Source organism: Papaver somniferum, chromosome 2, assembly GCF_003573695.1.
Source record: "Papaver somniferum cultivar HN1 chromosome 2, ASM357369v1, whole genome shotgun sequence".
In the NCBI taxonomy this organism is placed as follows: Eukaryota; Viridiplantae; Streptophyta; class Magnoliopsida; order Ranunculales; family Papaveraceae; genus Papaver; species Papaver somniferum.
Genome location: NC_039359.1, coordinates 114,546,561 through 114,566,115, shown reverse-complemented (window position 1 = coordinate 114,566,115; position 19,555 = coordinate 114,546,561). Strand labels below are relative to the sequence as shown.

The 19,555-nt window shown below is 36.2% G+C and overlaps 3 protein-coding genes and 1 long non-coding RNA gene across 7 annotated transcripts; 2 read left to right on the top strand and 2 right to left on the bottom strand.

The window, feature by feature from the left end:
• Nucleotides 1-344: 344 nt before the first annotated feature.
• On the top strand, nucleotides 345-3,134 carry LOC113353827 (CST complex subunit TEN1-like). 4 transcript variants are annotated; one of them, XR_003361553.1, is made up of 5 exons: nucleotides 417-521; nucleotides 779-948; nucleotides 1,204-1,360; nucleotides 1,488-1,671; nucleotides 2,822-3,134. XR_003361553.1 is itself a non-coding variant. In XM_026597313.1 (5 exons), the coding sequence occupies exons 2-4, from the start codon at nucleotides 815-817 to the stop codon at nucleotides 1,608-1,610; spliced, it is 414 nt and encodes a 137-aa protein (XP_026453098.1). In that variant the 5' UTR covers nucleotides 417-521; nucleotides 779-814; the 3' UTR covers nucleotides 1,611-1,657; nucleotides 2,822-3,134. The 4 variants fall into 4 exon arrangements, 3 of the variants coding, with proteins under 3 accessions (XP_026453097.1, XP_026453098.1, XP_026453096.1); XM_026597313.1 differs by having other exon boundaries at nucleotides 1,488-1,657; XM_026597312.1 differs by lacking the exons at nucleotides 417-521; nucleotides 2,822-3,134 and adding an exon at nucleotides 345-401 and having other exon boundaries at nucleotides 1,488-2,500.
• Nucleotides 3,135-5,212: 2,078 nt separating this feature from the next.
• Nucleotides 5,213-5,845, bottom strand: LOC113351784. The gene has a single exon (XM_026595718.1). The coding sequence runs from the start codon at nucleotides 5,843-5,845 to the stop codon at nucleotides 5,213-5,215; it is 633 nt and encodes a 210-aa protein (XP_026451503.1).
• A 777-nt stretch (nucleotides 5,846-6,622) lies between these two features.
• LOC113353826 lies at nucleotides 6,623-7,820 on the bottom strand. Its single transcript, XR_003361552.1, has 3 exons — nucleotides 7,773-7,820; nucleotides 7,564-7,615; nucleotides 6,623-6,674 (listed from the first exon to the last, which is right to left on the bottom strand). It is a non-coding gene; the product is annotated as an uncharacterized LOC113353826 (long non-coding RNA).
• An 8,721-nt stretch (nucleotides 7,821-16,541) lies between these two features.
• On the top strand, nucleotides 16,542-19,025 carry LOC113348867 (probable protein phosphatase 2C 34). The gene is made up of 6 exons (XM_026592761.1): nucleotides 16,542-16,843; nucleotides 17,141-17,393; nucleotides 17,510-17,824; nucleotides 18,022-18,139; nucleotides 18,233-18,456; nucleotides 18,585-19,025. Exons 2-6 carry the CDS (start codon nucleotides 17,151-17,153, stop codon nucleotides 18,771-18,773), a joined length of 1,089 nt encoding a protein of 362 aa, XP_026448546.1. The 5' UTR covers nucleotides 16,542-16,843; nucleotides 17,141-17,150; the 3' UTR covers nucleotides 18,774-19,025.
• The last annotated feature ends 530 nt before the right edge of the window (nucleotides 19,026-19,555 follow it).

Sequence of the window (19,555 nt, the reverse complement as noted above, 5' to 3'; positions counted from 1 at the left end):
GGTGTGTAGGATATGGCCTATACCCGTCACCCTACCCGTTTATTGGCGGTTAAGAAAATCTTTACCCGTCACCCTACCCGCCAAATAGTGATAGGGTAGGATACGGTTAAAAAGCTGGCGGGTAGGGTAGGGTTGGCGGATATGGGTAGGGTATGTGCACCCCTAGTAGGAATTGCTCGAAGATCACTAGGGTAGGATAATTTCGAGCTTTACCCGCCACCCTACCCGCTTATTGGCGGTTAAGAAAATCTTCATCCACCACCCTACCCGCCAAATAGTGGATAGGATAGGATAACGTTAAAAAACTGGCGGGTAGAGTAGGGTTGGGTATGGGTAGGGTATGTGCACCCCTAGTCTCTCCCCAGGAAAGAAACCCTAAAAACCTCAACCAGATTTCTCAGGTAATATCTCCATTAAAATTTGGTTCCAATTGATGTTAAGTTCCTGCATCTTTTAATCATTTATTCTCATAGTTCTCTCTATTTCTTGAATTTGTTACTTGATGAGTTACAGAATTTAGGGTATGTGAACTTAAGATCATTTTACCCTTTTTTTTATGTACCTTCATTGAGATATCTGAAAAAGGATATTCTTTTTAGAGCTTTGACAATGTTTTTCTCTCTGGTTTTGGCTTAATTTATTTGATAAGTTTTCTCAGGCGAACTCAGGTGTTTGTAATGTGTAATTTTACCGGTGCCATATGGAGAAAGATGTTATAACAACTTTAAGTTACTAGTATCGTAATCTGATTGGTGTTGCTCATCCTCGAATTTTGCAGAAAATATTTGTGTGGTTTTGTTGTGTGAGTGTAAATATGGAGGAAGAGGTATACGATCCGATAGAGGAAGAACCACATACAATAAGACATGGTGTGTTGGTGTCTTTAGAAGAACTAACCCCGTCTTCCCCGCACTTTACAGATGGTTCTTCAATTCGAGTAACCGGAAAGTAAGTAGCATTATATCAGAGCCCTTATATGTATAACAACACTCATACGGTCATACCCTATTTGTGTCACCAGTTTGTGCTCCATTTTATTCCCTAACCATGAATGCAATTGACAGTGTAGTTTTTGTTCATTTTTCTTATCCAATTGTCGTTTGTTATAAGTTTTCTTATTCGATTGAATAATGCCACCACCTACATCTGTACTCATCCTGTTTTCTCAACTCATTCACGGAATCACGGTTGGCTCATTTTTAGGCTAAAAGAGTATCATTTAGAGACCTCAACTGCTCTAATTACTGATGGAGGTTACCAACTAAAGATCTACACAGAACAAATGAACGAGCTCAATATCCAAGTGGGCTTCACCTACCAATTCATTGGTGAACTCGTATTTCGACCTAACAGTAATGAGGTAAGGATTTTGTGCATTCTTTTGTACTCTAGTCTCACTGCATTTTGTTTTGGACTTTCTGTTTCTATCTCTGTGTATGTCATAGATATGGTGTGTTTATTCATCTTTGTCTGTTGTGTGGTTTTAGCCTGTTCTGCAGGCGCGAGTAGGGAGAAATGTGAATGGCATCGACCTTAATCTCTACAAAAAGTCTCTGAAACTCTTGAAGCGATTCCAAGCTGACAACATGAGAGGCGAAACAACAACATAATATAGTATTTACTGGTCCTGGTAACCAACTTCCGTGGTATAAACGAGGTCTGTATATCAAGGTAACCAAAACCCACTGTTATTTATCTTGCACTGGCAAGGCAATGATAACAACATAACTTCTGCTAGCTCAAGTAACAAGTGTTTCTAGGTTGAATGTTCTAACAAAAAACCCATGTTCATGACTTGTAACATACATTATAATACACACATTTTTTTTCTTTTGATCTCCAATTTAAATGCTCATTTTCTTTTCTGTCTACTTCTTGATTAGATGGCATTTAGCACTGTAAACTCCGTATACTGCCCCCTTTGATATGATGAAACTAGTCACGTTTCTGTTGAATACCATATATGATAAAGTAAGATCCAAATCAAGCTTTCTTGTGTGAAACTGAACCCTTACTGTTATTATGCCCCTTCACCTCACTTTTAGTTTATTATTCATGCACCTTGTTATAGTTTTCTATAGACCCACATGGATGGAATAGGCATACCTCCTATAGTTGATTTCTATGGACATCAGTCAGTCACTCAGTCTTCAGTGGGTCTATACCATACAACTGCTGATATCTCTTTCTCTAGAATATTTGGTTTTGAATCTGAACGTCTCTATCATAGTTGCCGCCCCACCAATGTTTGTTTGGTTTGGTGTTGTTGTTGTTGCTATCGCTCTCCTTCCTTCCTAATTCCCAGAGTCCCAGACCCCTTATTGGTCGGTCTTCTCAACTGTGACGTGGCGTGAGGACTCGGTTCAAGGCAGGGCCCACTGGCTGTTACTAGTGCATACCGACATCATCATGGGCTTTCTGTGATATCCTTCTTCATTTTTGCTTACATGAATATCATATTTATGACATAGTGGATCAGTGGATCATGGATCAGCCATTCTCATCATTAAATCATCCACGACCATCATCATCATTTATTGTTGTTTTTTTTTTTGGATGTTATCTCAATTATAGTATGACTAAGATTAACGAAGTTAGATCTTCACAATCATATTATCTTAGATTCTGTGCGTTCATTTTGATATTCAAATATATCAATCATGGTAATAATACATAACCATCAGGCCTGGACCCATCAATCCAGCACCCTGCAGCACTAAAAGTCTAGCTAAAACCACTTATCCTTGCTCCTCACATGCTTTTATTCTTTACTGGCATCCTGGCAGTGTTGTTTGATGTTTAAATGTTGTTTGATGTTTAGGTAAAAGTGACACACGAATTTCCAGAAGAAAACTAAAGAAGAGAGCTTATATTTACTAGGATGAATTGTATGTGTAGTCCAACCACCATTGGAAATGTCTGTGACTGGTAAAAAGTTCATCAACAACCCACCTCCACCACCACCCAAAGTAACTAAAGATTTTGTCCTAGCTAGGGGACATGGAGAGAAGAAGTGAAAGAAGAATATGTAGTTGTTAGCAATAATAGCATTGAATTGTATGATTCTTGTGTCTCATGATTTACCTAAATTAGTGGGTTCTGTACCCTTTAAATTTCTGGTGCAATTAGAGCTGTAAACCTTATAATAATTGTTTTAGTTTCTAATGTTATGCAACTCCCAACCAAATAATATCATTAGCTAGACCAACTAATATTCCTGTGTTTCTTGTTTTTCTTTCATTTTTGCTTCCTGTTGCGGATTATTAAACAATTGAAAATTTGTTTATACCGCTAACTGGCAGGAAAAAAATTTTAATTTTAGCTATCACATTTCACAATCTTTACTTGCCCTCAATGTAGAACCAAATCATAGGTAACCTATTTTCAAATCTAACGCTGATCCTTTTTAACTTATTAACGCCCGCAACTTTTCTCACGAGAAAAGCCAAAAAAGAAATATAATGATAAACATGTGATGTACATGTAAGGTTCTCTTTTTTATATAAGGAGTGGTCGCTATACAAGTACATAAGCCTTGCTAATACATACCTAATCAATAATCCTCCTCCTCCACTCCTTGTTTTTAGGGCATTTTGTGTTGATATTCGGCACTTAAATAAAAACCTGAAGAAGATAACACACCTTAAACAAGTCTTATGGTAGTAATTAGTAATGAGTGATGACACACTAGATTTCTGGAAGATACTAGCTCTTTCGAGTTGTGAATTAAGAAATTCAAAAACGTATATAACTATTACTCGTTGAAAAAAAAAAACAACTAAAATGTTAAGTGGTAGATAAAAAACCGAAACAGTAGATAAAGTTAAAGAAGAAAAAAAGAATGCATAAACCATTACACACATTTCTTCCATCTCCGAAGTTATTTGTTTCCTACAAAGAGGTAACCAACTTTGGAAGATGATAATAAGCCATAATTCTTTTTTCTCCTTTTCTGATTTCCATAACCTAGTCTTAAATACGGACTACAATAAATTTTTGAAGAAAAGAGCATGTTATTTTAGGGAAACGATAATATCGTCATCAAATATGTGAATCAGACTCCTCAGTGACTATAATAACCCAAATTATTTAAATCTAATATTTTCATGATACATTCCTTTTATAAGGCCAAGCACTATGGTGAGCGAAATCCAACTACTATGGTCGTCCATGTAGCTTAATTGTAGCAATATCCCTTAGCTACATTTCAAAGTTGATCACATTTGATGAGGTTTGTAGCGTAGAGAAATCACACGAAAACTGAGTTTCCTTGTGACTTTCTATTTTACAGAAACTAAGTATCTGTGCAATATTCAACGGAAACTGAGTATACGTTTATGGTTTTTTACTGTTTTACGCTAATACTTCTCTTTTTCACTTTTTTTTACTGATTTTTTTCTTTTACTAAATGGATACTCAATATCCATTTAGCATTGTTTGCACGGAAACATAGTTTTCGTGTTGTTTAGCTAAGGGATGCCTTTTTTCCCATAGTGAGATGACTTTTGGACACATTTCTCTACACTTCAACTAAGACTACACTTCAACTAAGATATAGCTAAGGGATCCCTTACCATAGTGCTTTCCCTAAGACTTCACACTCCTAACAAAAATGAGCACAATTCGAAAGGTATAACACCACCATCCACTCCTTTTAAAATCATCGGTTAAAAGTTAACGGTTGAAATTAAGATCAGTAGATGGTGAAGTTTGATATTTTGGATCATGCTCATTTTGGTAGGAATGTAGAGTCTTTTAAGAGGAACATATTATCAAAATATTAGATTTAGCTTCATCGTCATTTGAGTTTTGTGGATAAAATGGCGCAAATCATGTATGATAATGTGCATATAAGAGTTTTCACGAATCCTCAGTAATGAATTGAATACTTTCAGAGAGATTGATAGAGACAAGAGCTAACAATAACTTAACGTAGCTTGCACTACGCAGAGTAAATAGCTACCACTCATTCAATTCGTTCATTATAAAAGCAAGGGTTCTTACATCATGAATAAATAACAGAAATCGAAACCCTAATAATTCACTAACTCCTCTCCTTCGTCCACGTGTTCACATCCTAACCGTCAAAGTTAACAGTTATTACAATCAATAACTAAACTAAACCAAAACTTATTACTTGATTAAGGGTTCATGATAAGGCACCCAATTCCAACGAGGAGGGCTACCCATGTTCAGGACAATACTCCGCACTTTAGATCACCCTTGTCCTCAAGGGTGAAAATTTTGGAAAGTGCGCACGTACATGAGATTGGTCTTCCCATGCAGCAGCATCCTGTGTTGTGTGAGACCATTGAATCAGTAGTTGGGGTACATAGTGGCCATGTTTGGTGATAGTTCGCGTGTCAAGCATAGCTACTGGAAGAAGGAAAATCTCACCAGAGTTATCAACTGGTGGTAGCATTGGAACTGTTGTCTGTGTTTCGCCAATCTTTTTTTTTTTTTTCAGTTGAGACACATGGAAAACTGGATGGATGCGACACCCAGCCATCAAGTCTAATCTGTAGGCCACTTCCCTAATGCGTTCCAAAATAATATAAGGACCATAATATCTAGAAGAAAGCTTGAAGTTGCGTCTAACATGAATGGATGATTGCCTGTAGGGTTGGAGCTTCAGGTAAACCCAGTCACCTACCTCAAAGGATCTGTCAGTTCTCTTTCTGTCAGCGAACCATTTCCTTATTTCCCGCGCTTTAGCTAAGGAATCTTTCAACACAACATCTCTCTCCTTCAAATATTCTTCCACAACTGCAACAGAGGTAGTGCAGTCAGTGGGAAATGCAAGATGAAGTGGATTGTATCCATATAAAGCTTTGAATGGGGACATTTATAGACTGGTATGGTAGTCGGTGTTATACCACCATTCTGCCAGTGGTAACCATGAAGCCAACTCCATTGTTTATGGCCAGTCATGCATCTTAAGTACCCTTTTAACATGAATTGACTCTCTGAGTCTGGCCATCTGTTTGAAGGTGGTAGGCTCTGTTGAGGTGAAGATTAGTTCCCAGTTCCTTGAACAACTCTTTCCAAAACTGACTAGTCAAAACCTTATCCCTGTATGAAACTATTGTTGCAGGCACTAGTGGAAATCAGCCGTTTCGCGACCGATGAAGCAAGTCATTTAACTCGTATCTATGACTTTCTTTGTCGGTCGAAGAAAGGGTCGCTCTTTGAGAATCATTTTCAACTATGGCGTGTCTCTGAGGGTCGTTGAAAATCTTGTATCAACGACCGATTATAATGGTCAAAACTTTATGATTGTCTGCAATCAGTCATAGATATAAATCTTAAAATAAAAAAAAATAGATTCAGATTGGTTGTCTGGCCTGACTGAATCTGACTGAATCTGAAATTAAAAAAAAATGAAACTCAAATGAGAATCAAATGAAACTCAAATTAGAATTCAAATGAGAACCAATTTCAAATCAAATAAAAATGAGAAACAAATTAAACTTGCACACAAATAATCATTTAATTTAACATTCATTGGTTCATTGGTTTCAAATTACACAAAGGATTAAAATCTGTAGTTCTGACCAGTGTAATCTGTAGTTCTAGGATTCGATTACAAAACGATGAACTAAAAAACTATTGAGTAAACAACAAATTATAAACTCCGATGATGATGAACTTATTCCTACTTCATAATGGCGTACCTGCACAGAAAAATCCATCAATAAAATTGCAGAGAGGCCCCAAGATGAATAACCAAAAGAACTCAACAATTTTAAACACCAACCCTTTAACAGGAAGTAAGATCTGTCAATATATTCATCGAGTTTTACGAAGACAAGCAAGCGGCAGCAGCAATATAATGAGATAGATAAATTGTAGTAGAAAGTCCCTTGTACTGAACTAAGAGAAAGGTAGGGGTCTCTTTAGACAACTAACAGCTCTTTTCAACATGATTAGGAGCTTCCCTCAGTAAACCCATGTTTTCATTCATTACCATATATAAGGATAAGATCAGGTTATTGGTTCCAAACAGGAGATTTGGGCAACGTTAACTATCCTACATAATTCTTGGATGATCAAGACCACTTATGAATTTTGAGAACAATTAATGGCTTAAAGCACTCAGTGCAATTCTATAACTCAAAATGAGGTCAAATGTTCATATCTTATCTCGTAACTGCCCGATAGATATATACTAAGTCCCACCATTAAAAGAAAACGATAAAATCAGCACAACTCAAGTTCTGCAGGCACTCCATCGTAGCCTAAAGTACACCAACCATATAGAAACATACATCAAGGTTTATCTAACACCGTCACATATCATATTCATGGAGATTATATATTTGGAGAAGCCTAACTGGATCTAATTAGTTAACAACTACACATTATGAGTATACATAAAGCATAATCATTGGATTCATTTAAGTGCTCAAACATATACACAGTATAGGAAAATAAAACCATGGGAAAATAGCTCGTCCATACGCACAGCTAATATACGATTCAGACATCAAAAAATACATTGGTTGATCCCGTTAGTACACAGCAAACTGAATCACATTTATGAGAATAGATAAAAAGACGTACTTGTGAAGTAATCTTCATGTATAGCAGCCTTGGTAAAGCAGGACACCAGTAACTTCAAACAAAAAAATATCAATAAATCTTATTCCAGTTCACAAAGAAACGTTAAAACCTAGATTGCGCACCAACATTTAAGATGAAAGGCTGCACTAACATAAGAAATAACCCATGAAAACAGAACCATAATAAAGAAAATCTTCTAAAAAGTCTACCTCACTCCCACTAAGGATTTCAATTTTTTCCAAACGTGCAATCAACATAAATCTAGGAATACTACCTTTGCTTGTTCCCGTGATTGGATAATCCAAAAGCCTGATGTCTAACACATGAAAAATCACAAGCCATCAGTATAGAACATAGTTGGAGGATGCCGATTAGAGTGGAAAAAACATAGTTTAGGCATGGAGATACAATTTGATAAGAATAAGTTTGAGAATCCACCAACCAATTAAAGATGATTATGACAAACAAAAATCAAGCTTACTTTCCATCCGGAAAGCAAGTTTCCAGTCAAATCGAGCTCCTTCAGATGTGCGATAAACAAAAACGTAGGTGCTCAGAAAGCAATTTGTATGAATGCCTCTCTAAGATTTATCAATATCGAATGACTGTCCTGCTTAAATATTGGTGGCAAACATTGGGCGAATTAGATGTATATTTCTAATTAAAGATGCTTAGAAAAAACAAAAAAAATGTTAGAAACATAGGTTCCAGGGGGGAATTAAAATAACATTAGAATGAAACATGCACTTACCATGTCGAACATGGACGCAAATAGCATCTGCTTTGTGTCCTTCAAATTTGTATATCAGGGATGCAACAACATTAGCAATGGAATTTCAAGGTCTAACACGCAAACAGAATTATCAGCCGACCTGATGTAATAGCACAAAAAATATTATAAGATTTGTCATCAACTATTATATATGACTACGTAAAAATGATATTTAAAGAATGTCACCAAGCTTCCTTAATACAGAACACGTGAGAAAGAACTGGTGGGGTTTTCAGGATTCCCATCCCTGCCTGCTACTTCAACAGCTACCTAAGATCACCAAATGGTATTCCCATACCTCACATAATACTTCCATTTTACACAAACATAAAAAAGAAAAAAAATCAACATGACCTGTCAGATCCCATACCAAATTATAAACATAAGCGAGGAAGAATGGATCTATGAATCCAGTAGATAAGTACCAAATAATCAGATACCAACACTAAAAGGCATCAAAACAAAATGCTCATAGTTAACTAGTAAATATAACAAACCCAAAGGTCATGACACTCTCTACTGATGTCTCTCGAGTACCAACCATCTGATCACATGGTAGTTTATAAATTTGAGACCAACTAACCCTGATGCAGCAAAAAACTCTGCACTAGACAAGATAAAAAAGAATTGAAATTACTCGAAAATTTCTCCTATTACTAACTGAAGATGACAAGATCTCATGGGATAGTTATTCATACCCATCCAGTGCTAGTAGCCTTTGTAGGAGTAATAAGAACATTAGCTTTCCTCACATCCACTTATTGGGGAGTACAAGTCATCGTTTAGCCTGCGAACCAAATCATAATGCACAATTATAAGAGATGTGAGTATCTGTTGTATGTCTAAAGCAAACCAAACCCACCAAAAATAAAATTAACTAATTAAGATAAAAGACAGAAAACATCCCATGAAAAACTATGATCTTGTCTGCCTAAAACCGTAAGATAGAAGTAATAATGGCCACTCATTAACTTAAGCTCACATCTTCTTTCCATATGAAGTAACAAACATACACTGCAGTAATATAGTCTAAAATTCATCTTCTATTTGGATCCAGAAATGTCCTTAACGGCACAGATCTGCTCCTCTCCCATGGTAGACATAACCGGAAACACAAGGTTTTTTCCCTCTGCAACATTGAAACAACATTATCTGAAGGTCATTTGAAGATGCAACTTTCTGAGAACTAATCAACTGACTCTGGCTATCTAATCAGATCACTGGAAGAAGCAAAAACAAAATTAAGTTAGAGAGTTATTAGCTGGATATAGTTTACATGATAAATTAAATGTTGAAACTTAAAATCAGAAAAATGAGAGCAAGAACGATATAATACATGTTGTTGGTGTTGTTAATTATCCGGGACTGCTATAGCCTCGGTAAGAATACATGTTAGGATCTTGAGCAGCCAAAACACATCCATAGGCTTTATAACCTCCATTGTATATATACATATTGCAACATGCCACTGGTTTGGATCCACATGTTGCTGAACCATACACCGGATAGGTCCTAAATTTAGGCAGATTAGTTTGTTAGCCATGCATACAACACTTAAATAGAGCAATATTTAAGAAGAGGGACATAAATCATCTTTCACTATCATCCCTAAGCTAAAATTGCATTCCCACCAATGATGCATTTCCAACAATTCCAAACCAAGGCTTAACACAACCAATTTACAAACTCAATTTGAGCATCAACCCCAGAATTTGACTACTACAACTCCATTTGAGCAACAATCCCAGAATTTAACTAAAAGAATCATATGCATATGTCATTCTTGAGTATTAAAACCCATTATCTCAGTCTAACACAACATACAATCATACTTATTTTGAAACGCCAAACTAAAACCCTCTTCAAACACTAAGAATTCTTAATCAAAATCAAATCACATCAAATCCTCTAATTCGGTCAAATCAGGACATCAAAAATCAAGAACACAAAAACCCTAACCAAAAAAACCCTCCCAAATCAACCCTAGTTTACTAATCATACCAACATTGATAACTAAAAATCAAGAAAAAATCGAAGAACATGAAAATAGCCCAAAATTAAAAAAAAAATGGCGTAAATAGAGATATTGGTAGAAGGAGAAGACGTATAATCACCAGGATTACACTGCGTGAAAAAGTCTTCCACATATATAACCATACAAAACACAAACAAATCAAAACCAAAACCCATAAACCCTAAAATTAAAACAAAAATCAAAATTAAATAAAAAATTTAAGATTGGTAGAAGAAACTGAATACTAACCAAAAGTAAGAGCTTTAATATCTTTAATCAGGGGATTCAAAGACATTAACCTCCATAATCTCATCATCTGCAGCAAACAGCAGTAACTATTCTTCAATCTTCTTTTCTGTAAATCGAGAAAGACCTTTTCGAATCTGATTCAACAAGAGAACACTTTCAAATCAAGAACAAATAACATAAAACATTCAAACTCATCCAACAATCGAGCCCTAAAAATTGCAAAATCAAAACCCTAACCCCAAAATTAAAATACAAGAGAAAAACCAAATTAAAAAAACTTGTCGTGTATGATATTCCTTAAAACAAGATACCGTGAATCTCTAATCAACAACAACACTGTGAGATTCACTGGTTTCAGATTTTTCAGATTCAATCCAATGTCTTCTTCTGCTTCCTGATTAACCACCTTTACTTCTATTTCTATTAGCACGGGTAGACATGATTATCAAACCCTAAGAGAAATGAGTTAGAGAAGCGTTTGAGGTGCGGATGTGAGAGGATGAAAGAGAACTGAGCTTCATTCTCTTTTGACAGGGAAGATACGAAACATAAAGAATATATGGGTTAGGTAAGAAATATGTTTAGCTTATCCGTTCACTTCAGTTTGGTTAATCGTGACCATCAAAAGGATGGGGCCCAGAAAATCCTAACTATAGGAAAATCTAGGATCATCGGTCGTGGTGTGGGTTAATGAATCGGGACACATGCGTAATTAATTTTTTTTATACAATGATTGTTTTTAGCGCTCTGGGATGTGCTCCCGAAATTTATCACAGCAATGACCGTCTTGACCGGTCCACGGTACGTTGACCGTCAATAAGGGTCGAATCTGTGGGTCCTTTTAACCCCCATTTCTACTAGTGAGGTAGACCATATAGTCTGAACACATGATTAAGGAACTCATGAGCCAAAAAGAAGCAGTATATGGGTGGCTTAAGCTGATAAAATGTGCATATTTAGTAAACCTGTCAACCACCACAAAGATCACATCCTTCTTATTGGATTTAGGAATCCCATCAATGAAATCCATGCTTATGTGTTTCCATGCTTGTGTGGGGATGGGAAGTAGTTGCAATAATCCAACAGGATGAGCAAGTTCAGTTTTATTTCTTTAACAGATGTCACACTGGCTCACTAAAAGTAGCATTTCTTTGTTGAGTCCTTGCCAAAAGAAGTAAGCTTTGGATCTCATGTAGCTTCTTTGGACCCCTGAATGGCCCCCAACGAAAGATGCATGTACAAAGTGCAAGATGGTCTCTGTAAGATTTGTTCCAGTGCCTACATAAATTCTGTTTTAGTACATGAGGATACCTTCCATGTAAGTGTACTGTGGAACTGCAGTAGAATTCACCAGTAATTTTGGAATAAGTTGAGTAGCTAAAGGGTCATTTGCATAGCAGAGAATGATATCACTGGCCCAATTTGGTGTAGATAGAAATAGAGCATTGCATCTTTCAAAAGGGTCATAGGGTAATCTAGAAAAACATCGGTTGCTGTATTGTCCTTCCATTTTTTGTAATGAATTGTGTAATCAAAACCTAATAGTTTCATCAACCATCCATGTTTAAGCACAGTGGTTATCTTCTGATCTATGAATTACTTGATACTTGCTGATCTGTATTGATAATAAATTGATGTCCCAATAAGTATTGCCTTCATTTTGTCACTGCTCTCACAACAGCCCATAACTCCTTTTCATAAGTAGATAACCCCATAGCTTGAGGACCCATTAGTGTTGGCCTTACCTGACTTTACAAAGACTCCTTTTCATAATCATCAAAAACAGAATCCATTAGTGTCTGAAATGTTGCAGTTGCATTGGTTAAGCTATAAGGAATTACTTTAAACTCATATTGCCTATGATGGGTATTAAATGCAGTTTTAGGTATGTCATATGTAGATAATCTGATTTGGTGATATCCTGAATGTAGATCAATCTTAGAAAAGAATTTAGATCCATGTAATTCATCAAGTAGTTCATCAATTACAGGGATAAGAAATTTGTCTTTAATAGTCAGTTCATTTTTAATTTCCTATAGTCAACACGGAATCTCCATGTGTTGTCCTTCTTCTTGACAAGGAGAATGAGGGAAGCAAATGGACTGTGGATGTATTGAATGATTCTTGTATGAAGCATCTCCTTAATTAAGGACTCCATGATATATTTTTGGATAAATGGGCACTTGTAAGGCCTTAAGTTAATAGGTTGAGCACCTGTTTAAGTGGAATTTTATGGTCTAATACTCTGTGTGGTGGTAGGCTAGAAGGTTCAAAAAAGACATCTTGAAAGTCATGTAATAAGTCTTGAATGGGTGGAGGAATGGTTGTAGGTGCTTGCTTAACAAAGATGGAAAAAAGTTGACATATTAACCCATGTGTGTTTTTCCTGAAAAAGTTTTTGACTGTCCTACCACTCATCTTTTTAAGAGTTGGGTTAGATGATATACATGTTAATTAATGTGATGTGAGTACCTTGATGATGGAAGGAAATGCACAGAGTTGCTAGGTTGAACACCACATCACCTAGGGTACGAAGCCAATCATCACCAAGGACCATGCCACAGCCCCCAAGAGGAAGTAGATGTAGGTCCCTGTAAACTTGTGTACTTGCATTTGTTTACACATCCCTGTACTGGTAGTCTTATCTTCATTGGCTACTGTAACTAGCAATTGGGTTGTGGGATGGAAAGAACAATGCAACTTTCTAGCTAGTTCAGAATCAAGAAAACTGTGGGCGTTGCATGTATCCACTAGGATTGTAATTTGTTGTTTCTTGATGAACCCAGGAATTGGTATGGTATTTTCCCTTATGTGGCCAGTGAGAGCATGTAATGAGATTTCATAGTGGGTTCTACCACTAGTTATTCAATTGTCTCTAATGGTGCTTCCTATGTAGATGTAGGTTGTTCCACATCACCAACTGTCATAAATAATTGTTTACATTTATGACCAGCAACATACTTCTCATCATAATTATAACATAGATTTTTGGCTCGTCTTTGAGCTAATTGCTCTTGAGTAAGACGACGAATAAGAGGGATATAAGGTGATTTAGAAGGTAAATTAGTTGTTGATGGAGAAACAACTGGGAATGAGGTAGGTTTTGTGATGTTATTGGTCTAGGAAAGTAAGATGAAGTGGTGGGTTGTTTAGAAACAGGGTGTTTTAAAGTTGGAGTAAGCTCATTTTTTCCAAGCGTTCTCGGAAAAAAGCTTGAGAAAGGGATGTTGATTTATGCATCCTAACAAAGTTGTTGATTTTTGGCTTTAACCCACTTATAAAGCTTATAAAAAAATACTCCTCATCTAAAGCAGAATTTTGACTTAGCATGAGGGTTTTAAGTTGTTCAAAAGTTTGAAAATACTCTTCTACAATAGTTACTTGGGTTAATTTGTTAAAATATCCCACAAAATTATCATTAGCTATATCTTCAAAACGACGGAAGAGATGATTAGAAAAATCAAGCTAATTAATAAAAGTTTTACCAGCGCTGTAATCAAGCTAATTGATTAGAAAAATATGATCAATTAGCTATATATTTGATCAGATTACTAGGTTGCCGCGCCTAAGATCAAGTAATTCGGTTCTGTCTTTAGCTTGGTTGGTCTTTCATTAGACTCTCCTTCTCACTTCATACCAAGACGGACTACTCATATCCCTGACTTGGCATGATCGACATGGTACACATTATCCACTTGACGCCCTTCTTTCTCTTTCTCCCCTGCAGGGGGGTGCTGAAAGGCTGCTCTCTAATGAAAGGTCAAATCGGGACGTACATGGCAACAAATCCTGTTTTTTTTTTTGTGTCATCCATGGGATACATCTGGAAGAATCGATCATGTACTTTCTAATCCAGCTTCTTGGATTTTCGCCATCAAATATGGGAAAGTCAAGTTTTGCAGGTTTGTGGATGTTTTGTAAAGATCCAAACGATGGATTTGGGATCTGAGACTGATGACTTTGATGGGGCAATAGGGTTTGGGTTTGCTGATGTAGATCTGAAGGTCGATGATTGGTTTGAAGTACGTAGTTTTAAAGATTCTTCAGTGAGTTGTACCAATCTGTTCATTAATGTCTTTTGAGCTTTTGCATCAGCCTCACGTTTTTCTTCTGCACGTTGTTGGCTATCCAAGCACGGATCTGACTCTCTGTAAGAGTTTTCATCAGGTGTTGCAGCTCTTTGGTTTGGTCTACATCCTTAATCGTAGGACCTCCAGTCATGGTTTCAAAAACACTCCTAAGATCCATTGGGTGATACCAATTGTAATGAATTGAGTACTTTTAGAGAGATTGATAGAGACAAGAGCTAACAATAACTTAACCTAGCTTGTAATCCGCAGAGTAAATAGATACCACTCATTCAATTCATTCATAATAAAAGCAAGGGTTCTTACATCATGAATAAATAGCAGAAATCGAAAACCTGATAATTCACTAAATCCTCTCCTCTGTCCACGTGATCACATCCTAACCATCAAAGTTAACAGTTATTACAATCATTGATTAAACTTAACCAAAACTTATTGCTTGATTAAGGGTTCATGATAAGGCACCCAATTCCAACGAGGAGCGCTACCCATGTTCATGGCATCCTCCCACTTATTTATATCATGGGGAGTCACGATATGATCATTCACAATATGTTTGGCAACACATGTTTTTACTTCTCGAGAAGCAAAAGTCGTTCTCAATAGTCATAAGCAAAAAAAAAATTGCTTCACAAAAAAAATAAAACCTTTTTCTTTTAAAGTCATTCCAAAAAATTATTTTAGAAACTTATTTTTGACTTCTCGATTTAATTAGGTCAAGAAAGAGTCCGATATCAGTGTAGTACAATGATAAAATCACTGGGTAGTGATACCAGTAACCTGAGTTCTCTCAATCAATGGAATCCATCAACACCAATTTATTATCAACAAAAAAAATTGACAAAGGTTCAAGGCCCCTAAATTTGGTCGACACAAACACGTCCATCTGTAAGTTAGATATTGGTGTGACCATTATATAAGTTTAAAATAGATGATGTAGAAGAGATTAGTATCTTATAAGAGGTTTTCTTTTCATTTGTTCCCACTAATTAACTTTTGCTAGTTTGATAAACAAATTAGTTAATTTTAATCAACAAATTACTTTCTTCAACGGATTTAACATAATTAATCAGGTTCTAAACTAGTCACTATTGCATGGCTATTTTATATGATCAAAGATAATAATGATAAGTATAAGATAGATGCATTTCATTATAAAAATTGAGTTTACTAATTAATTAGTTAAGGTATAATGAAAAATATTAGGTATAAAAAGAGGATATCTAATCAGAGGAGAATATTGTACTATAAATTAAACTAAATTCGATGGATAACTTAACTAGCTTAGGGTCAAAACATAATTAGTTTACTAATTAAAACTCAATGGGATGATACAGTATAGTGAAAACGACTATATCATTATTGTGAAGTTTGGGACTAATTAAAATGGTTTGTTTGGGGCGCCTGGATTCTATGATCAATTTTATTTTCTTAAACTCAATAATAGACGAATTGTGATTAAGTACACAACTACACGAGATAAATCTTTTGGCAAAAAGAAAAGGAAAAAAACTCTCCCACCGTAAGAGACAACAGAATTGTAAATTGTCCAGAAAATCAAGAACTAACGAATGGATGTAGCCAACATCTTATGAAACTATATAATGACAAAGTAGCACTTTTTCTTTTTTAATCGGTAAAGAAAGAATTTGGTGCTAGCGATATTTGAATTCAGATCACTGATATCATCACTGTACAACGATGACTCACGCCAAAGTAGCTACTCTTAATAACCGGGGCCTGGGGCTATTGGTGAGGCGGTTTATCTGTGTCAATTAATACCGAAAGCTTTATCCATATATCTACAACTGGCTTTTAAAATCAAAGTTGAAACAGTTCCAAACTTTTTCAAAAAGAAGTTACTTTTCTAAGACAGCTAGAGCTTAAATTTATACGTACCTAAGCTAAGCTAAGCTGACAGTATTTGTGTACAAGAGACGGTTTGTTATCTTGCATATGTTTCTTCCTTCTCGTCTCTTCTTGTCTAGTCTAGATGGAGTGCAAGAGATCTGAAGCTTCACAGCTTCTTTACAATCCAACTTACTCTTCTTCTAGCAACATCAGTTTCCAGCTTATTTTTGAAGATTCTCAGCGTCACTGTCAGCTTTAATAAACTCTCTTCAATCATCTTATCTCGATCGTTTCGGTAACAACAAGGTGAGAAACTTTATCTCTGATCATATTTCCTCCTACAGTCTTTTTTTTCTTCATTTGGATTGTCAGTACATGAGAAAATGAGGATCAGAGAATAAAACTTTACGTCTTTTTAAGTTATTTACATGAAAAAGCAAAAAAAAATTTTAGTTTTTTGTTCCTTAAAGTTGTTATTTTTGTTAATTAAATCAAAGTTCTTTTTCTTCAAAGAGATCTTTTGTTGGAATCCATGAGGAAATTCTTTCAAGAACATTGATTGGATTTGCTTTTGTTGAAATTTTCTGGAATTTTGAGTTGCAGGTAAAGTAAAATGGGACATTTTTCGTATTTATTAAATGGACTCTCAAGATCATTGTCCATCAAGAAAGGAGGGAATTGCACAAACAAATTAGGAAAAGAAGTGTCCAGAACGATGGTTAACGACGCAAAGAAAACCGAACTGATATTCCGTTCATCGGGTGTAGTAAATGCTGAAGGTTCAAAAAATCTAGCTTCTGCTTATTCAAAGAGAGGGCAGAAAGGAATAAACCAGGACACTCTCATTGTGTTGGAGGTAATTAATCAGGTCTTTCTATGACTTTACTTCGATGAGTTAGCGTTTATGAAGCAATTATGCATTTTTTAGCAAAAAATGTGGTTTTCATGTTTGTGATTCTCTTGTGTTAATAGGAATATGGGTGTCAAGAAGACATGATGTTCTGTGGAGTGTTTGATGGGCACGGCCCATGGGGGCATTTTGTTGCAAGACATGTCAGGGAATCATTGCCGTCGTTATTGCTATGTAATTGGCAAGAGGAGGCTCTTGATCAAAATTGTCTTGAATCAGATTTAAAAGATCTTGACTCCGCTATACAGACTCATAATTTCGATTTATGGAGACAATCTTTCTTGAAGACTTGTGCAGCCGTTGATAAGGAGCTTGCGCGGCACCCCAAGATAGATTGCTTCAACAGTGGCACAACGGCTTTGTCAATCGTTCGACAGGTAAATTACCTATTTAACATTGACTCAGTAAGTTTTTTGACTTGTGTTTTCTTTTGTTGTGTGATTCATTTGTTTCTGAAACTCGCTTGAAATAATGAGACCAGTTAGATCTCCATGTTCAGGATTTACTGTAGTATGTTTGGATTAGTCAAAATTCAATCAGCATTAGTCTAAAGTTTCTCACTTTGTTTTGTTAGGGTGAGTTCATTGTCATAGCAAATGTTGGCGACTCTCGTGCAGTATTGGGCACCAGTTCTGATGATGGCACTTTGGTTCCAGTTCAGTTAACTGTGGACTTCAAGCCAAACTTACCACGTAAAAATTCTCACTCTGCCATCAAGTCATATAATCTTTCTTCTATCATTTGAGTTTATACTCAATTAAAAATTCGATTGGCTATGAATACAGAGGAGGCGGAGCGGATAAGCCAGTGCAACGGACGAGTGTTCTGTTTAGATGATGAACCAGGGGTTCATAGGGTCTGGCGACCAGATGTAGAAGCACCAGGATTGGCAATGTCAAGAGCTTTCGGAGACTATTGTGTTAAGGACTACGGCGTGACATCTGTACCTGAAGTCACCCAAAGGAGGATAACAACTAAAGACCAGTTTGTCGTGCTTGCAACAGACGGGGTATGTACATATCCTATACCACCGGCAGTCCTAAGTTTTGAAACTTCATGAATTCATTTTTGTTTTGGTTTTTATGGCATCAAAACGTGCACACATGGTTTGAAAATATTTCTCTGCTCATTATTTAGGTATGGGATGTGATATCGAATGAAGAAGCAGTGCGAATTGTTTCTTCAACACCGGACAGAGGAAAATCAGCCAAAAGATTAGTGGAGTGTGCAGTGAAGGCGTGGAAACGCAAGAGAAAGGGAATTGCAATAGATGACATTTCGGCTATCTGCCTCTTCTTTCACTCTCCGGCACAACCCTCTTCTTAGAAGATGAATCCCACTTATAAGTTGCCTAGACTACCAGAGTAAGCCAAGTGAGAGATTGTGAGAGGATTTCTCCTCTTTTTCTATCCTTGTAGTTTTGATAGTTAGTGCCCGATCATTGTATGTTTATGTACATATCTTTGATGAAATACCTCACCATGTAATATGTTCTTATAATTTTATTTTATTTGTTTTGTAAAATAAGGAGAACAAAATCAATTTTTGGCCTTGATTATGTATGTTCCAATTCCGATATCTTATCTCTTGTTTTATAAACGTCTTCAAGGTAATTTCAGATCATCGATGTCACTGTAATACAGTGATAATGTCATTGGGTGATGATACTAGTGATGATATACAGTGGTATAATGTAGGAAACTTATTTTGAGGCAGACCGAGGTTTTTTGAGGCATACTCAACTTTCAGCCGAACCTATGTTTTTGTCTAGGTTCAACATATTCGTACGTCACAAAACCGGTTTCTAATGTTGCCTCAAAGTCATTGGTAAGACACTGTTTTGGTCTTCGGATCTATTCGAGGTCCAGAAGGAATAGCCCATGTATTCAGATCAGCCCCATGTGAGTCCTATACACGTTATAGGTCCACTGTGAGCCCTCCAAATATCTTGTTTAACAAGTCCCAGACCTAGAACACCCTGTTAAAGAAAATACTCCCCCAAATTCACCGTCTCCACATCACTTGCTTGTTCCTTATGCAAGGTATTCGATTTCCATGGCTATGAACAACAATAATAGTAATTGGTATACAAAGAGTGCAGGATTTCC